This window comes from Engraulis encrasicolus, chromosome 14 (assembly GCF_034702125.1).
Source record: "Engraulis encrasicolus isolate BLACKSEA-1 chromosome 14, IST_EnEncr_1.0, whole genome shotgun sequence".
NCBI classification, from domain to species: Eukaryota; Metazoa; Chordata; class Actinopteri; order Clupeiformes; family Engraulidae; genus Engraulis; species Engraulis encrasicolus.
The window spans coordinates 44,232,454-44,237,453 of record NC_085870.1 but is presented as its reverse complement, the minus strand read 5'-3'; the positions used below and the strand labels follow the sequence as shown (position 1 = coordinate 44,237,453).

Below are 5,000 nucleotides of genomic sequence, written 5' to 3'. Positions count from 1 at the left end.
AGCTAAATTGAAATGGAAGGTGTTAGGGTTTTTTTAGTCCTGGGGGAAATTATTTCTCTGAAAAAAGTGCTAAAGGTGTTTTGATGTTTTTAATATTTTTTTATTTTGTATTATTAAAGGTGCTGTTAAATGTATGAACTTGAGATTAGGGTACTAGCTTTCGATATATGAGCCATATTCAGACTGGTCTGAAAGCTTTCTATTTGTCATTTTACAAGAACTTTATTTTCCTTTTGCCCTTTTTTGAAAGGCATTTACAGAACACAGTGCGTTGAGCTCTTTGCACAGTCTAACTCACATGGAAGGCCATTGTAGAGGTCTTTGTATGTGTTTGCACTGTGTTTACATCATACCTGCATGTTTTGAGTAGCAAAACTATTTTTAAGGTGGCATAAGGACAACTGTTGACCTTAAATGATGGTAATGCATTGGGCATTAGATGTGAGTATAAACAATTACAGGAGAATACCAGGAAAGCGGTGGAAGATGGGTCCAAAATACAAGAGCAACCCAGACAACACAGCAGTATTAGGTATGATGCAATACCACATTTGCCCAGCAGATGTACCCCATTCACCACAATGCACTGTAAAGTACTGAGCTGTACTCGACTAGGCTGGGCTAGTGGTTGTGTAAGCGTCTGGGGCGGTCCTGTGTGTCTACGGAGGCCCTCTGGTCACACTTACCCGTTTTGTAAGGCCGTCGGGTCGTACGTCAGCGTCATCCCGCCCTGCGGGGACAAAAGGTCATTTAAGTTCGCATGCAGCCAGAGCAGCGGAGCAGAGACACTACTGGGGCAACTGCCAAAACACACAAGTACACATCGAAACACACATACAGTACACTCACACCGTACGCCCAGCCCTGTCACGTCAGAATAGCTATTCAGGTATCACTCGTAGCGCAAAACTGACGGAAAAGAAGCAGTCTAAATAAGCTCACTCATAGTGCAGTTTTTTTCCCCGTAGTGTGTTGTTACAGCATTGGACACACACAAGGGTTGAACATGGTTGAAAAATGTAACACGATATACCCAGGGACGTGTTCTGAGGAATTGTCTGCTGTAATAAACACAATTAGCTAAAAGCAGGTTAACATTCTTGCTTTGCTGCCAAAGCTAAAACATATGCCAGTGATCTGTTTGGGTGTGTCATGTCAGGAGTGTTCTCAGGTTTGTGTGTGCCTGCTTTGGAGAATTGTCCCACATGGCCCCTGGCAACACGGTCAATATCAGGCGTAAAGAGATCCGATTAGAAGTGAGTAAACGGCCAGTTATGAACTGCATTGTACTCAAGATGTTTTCAAGAAATATCACACCACCAAGAAATAAAGAGCAGGGGACTGCGACACTCCGAATCCTTATTTTTTACTTTTTCTCAAAGCAAATGGACTGCCCGTCGCGTTTTGACCTACACAGTCTTTGTCAGGGTGCAGTCACTCAATCACAAGACACAATATATCACAGCTGTCAATTAGTCATTAGCCATGAGATCCCAATGTGCTTGTTTTTTGTTTTTTTTTGCACTGACAGCTCTGGTCCAGAGGCACGTCTTGTCACCAGGCTAGGCAGGCAGCTGCTAGGGCCCCCCAAGCCTATAAATGGTGAATAACAGCTAAGACTTAAACTACAATAGTGGTGATTTGTTGCGAATGTTCATTCTTTTGAATTCTCGATTCAGGCCCCTACTTACCCTAAAATCGCCTCTGGCTCTGGTCAACTGAACCCAGATGACCCCTGCACCCTCAGCCTCTCTGCCTCTCCCCCTCTTTCTCTCTCACACTTCAAAGAAGACATTGGTACTTTTATGGTCAAGTGGCGCCACCCAAGGGGTGGGTTGGAGGGGAGCTTTGCTCTATCAGAGATGGAGATGCGGACCTCTCTTCCTCTCTCTCTCTCTCTCTCTCTCTCTCTCTCTCTCTCTCTCTCTCTCTCTCTCTCTCTCACCGCTTCATTGTCTCCTCTAGGACCCCAGGGTCTTCCGTTCTGCAGGTACTTCCCCTGGTTCTGACGCTTCTTCTGCCCCCCATCCGCAAACTTGCAGAGCAAGGGTTCCGTGGGCACTGGAGCAAGAAGAGGAGAGGAGAGGAGAGGAGAGGAGAGGAGAGGGGAGGAGAGGAGAGGAGAGGAGAGAAGAGGAGAGGAGAGGAGAGGAGAGGAGAGGAGAGGAGAGGAGAGAGGGGATTGAAATGAAACATCGGCAGGAGCTCAGACGAGCCTTCACAAACATATTGAAATGAAATGGAAAACCAAACACGATTATGGAAAGCTGCGAGCCGAGATTACTTGTGTGGAGACTGTGCAAGCACACAGAATTACAACTCGGTAAACATGTTATTTCAAGACAGTCATAAAGAATTATGCAGGCGATGCACTGACAGGTAGCACAACTGTTGCGTTTGGGAGCATTTAAAAGGATTCCACAGAACGAACCGCATTAACACACATTTTTGACAAGAAGCAGATGCATAAACGGTGTAAAAATCTAAGACGAGTAGTTCGAGAGAGAGAAAAAAAATCGCTGTCTTTGCGCGTTTTTGCCCTCAGCTTACGAACACACACAGACACAACAGAGCTCTCACAGCGCTTGGGAGAAAAGAGCATTCATGGAAAACAAGAATCGAAAAATGTTGGGCGGGCCAAGCATGACCTCAGAACATAAGGGAAAAGTGCATTCGAGTTTACGGGTCTGCCTGCAACGACAGCCAGCGGCTGCCGTTCAACCCCTTCAAGCCCAGCCTTGGGGTCCAAGCCGCACAGATGTTCCAGTGTCCGCCATACAGACGGTTGCATAATGGCAGTTGGACTACACGTTGTGACAAAGAGCCCACTGTTGGTTTATATGGAGAAGTGGGAGTCTAAGGACTGGAGACGCAAGACACTGGAATACTGAATGGGATTGGAACAGTGCAGTGATGAGTTTCGGTAACACTTTATAATAATGTTCCTTAGTAAAGACTCAGTAAATAATTAACTAATGATGAATAAAACATTAACAAATGTTTTTATTATTAACTAAGCTTTATTAATGCTTTATAAAATATCTACAAATGATATATGCAAGATTTTACACATCTTATAACAGAGTATTTTATTCATTTACAAGCAACTTGTAAATGTTTGATAAATATGAAATATTAACATAGCATTTCCTAGTCATTTACAAGCATTTGTTTACATTTCCTAGTCATTTACAAACGTTTGTTAATGTTTTGTTCATCAATAGTTAATTATTTTTTAAGTCTTTATAATGCTTTTCTGCATCCATTATTCTAAAGTGTTACCTGAGTTGCAAGAGTTTCAAACGAGGTTTCCACTGTTTTGTTATGTTATTCCAGTTCTTGTTGTTGCTGTGTATTTTACTTATTTGTTTGTTATGGATGGTATCCTGTGTACACCATGTATCCCTGAGTAGCCCTCACAAGAACGGAATGTAACTCAAAACTGCACTCTGTGCCTAAGGCTTAGAAATATTAAACACAGGCAACATGGGCGTGTTGGTAAATTCAGTTTAATTGTTTTGGTCAGTGTTGATGTGTTGTGATACTGTGTGTCAACAAGCATGTTCGGGTTAAAAACTTAAGTGGACATATGTTGACCATAGGGCATTTACAAAACCGTCTTTATAGCATTATGAACTTCCAACATTCAGTCTTTATTTCTTTCTTTCGAATAAATGGTCACCAAAAAGAAACATCAAATCGTATGACTAAACTTGCAAATAAAATCGGATTGTCTGTATGCCATAGTGGGTAAAGTGAAGGCTTAAATGCGAGGTAAAAGGTGAATTTTGGGTTCTGCTACTTGAAGGTTTACCAAGAGCTTTATGTTTGAGCTGGTTTGCCTGCTACAGCCCCTTATTTGGAACAACATCCTGATATCTTGAGATGAAAGAAGAACCATGTTTGGCTATGTATGGTATTGCGCTCGATCCCAAGCCTCACCTGGTACTCCGGGAGGAGTTTTGATGTATTTGCCGTTGAAATGCTGAATAATGGCCTCACATTTTTCTGTTGACTCCATCCTGGAACACAAGTAAGGTAAAAGAAAAAGGTTTTTCATCGTTCATTATTAAGAAATGTTTCTTCCATAGCAACGTGAAACGATTTCTATTTTAAAAAAGCCCCCAACCTGTGGTCTAAAAAAAACGCATTTTATGAACTTTTGACTGCAACTCAAACCAACATAGGCATCCTCTGTACATGTTTTTTTAGCTGATGTCAAATTACATTATAATTCAGTAGTAGACTAGTAGTACACATAGTTACTTCAATCCACATTTCTCTGGTGAAAGCATATGCTTAGTGTAATGTAATGTAATGCAAATATCCTTCCATCTTAAGTTCATTTTAATTAGGCCTGTATAATTTCCCCTGCTACTGGGAATGTCAGAAGTGCTGTGGGAGTACCCTGCTAAAACCCATTTAAGGAGCCCATTCTAATCCCTTTATTCAGCACTAAAGCCTTGCTCTGCTCTGCTCTGCTCTGATGGGGTCCATCCACCAGAGGGTCCCATACTGCATCTCTGTCCACCCCCTCAGGACACGCTGGCATGCCACTCCACCTAGGGGTGTGGAGGACCAACTGCAGCCACACAGACACACACACACACAGACAAAGACGCAGACACATAGACACACACACACGTGCGCGCGCGCACACACACACACACACACACACACACACGCACACACACACACACACACACACACAAACACATACGCACACACACACACACACACACACACACACACACACACACACACACACACACACACACACACACACACACACACACACACACACACACACACACACACACACACACACCACACACACACACACACACACACACACACACACACACACACACACACACACACACACACACACACACACACACACACACACACACACACGTATTCACTCATGCACACATGGCATACTGCACTACATGCACTGCAAGGACACAATTTTGGTCTCCTCCTCTCTCCTTAGGCCC

At 43.3% G+C, this 5,000-nt stretch overlaps 1 protein-coding gene across 2 annotated transcripts in view; it reads right to left on the bottom strand.

Annotated features, from left to right (window-relative positions):
• The window catches only part of LOC134462695 (RNA-binding motif, single-stranded-interacting protein 2-like), an 85,825-nt gene that overhangs the window by 14,245 nt on the left and 66,580 nt on the right, over window positions 1–5,000 (bottom strand). For both annotated transcript variants that reach the window (XM_063215840.1, XM_063215841.1), the window contains exons 6-8: window positions 3,943–4,022; window positions 1,946–2,061; window positions 687–730 (exon numbers count right to left, since the gene is read on the bottom strand). In XM_063215840.1, coding sequence (XP_063071910.1) covers window positions 687–730; window positions 1,946–2,061; window positions 3,943–4,022 — 240 coding nt within the window. The remainder of the gene's footprint in view (window positions 1–686; window positions 731–1,945; window positions 2,062–3,942; window positions 4,023–5,000) is intronic.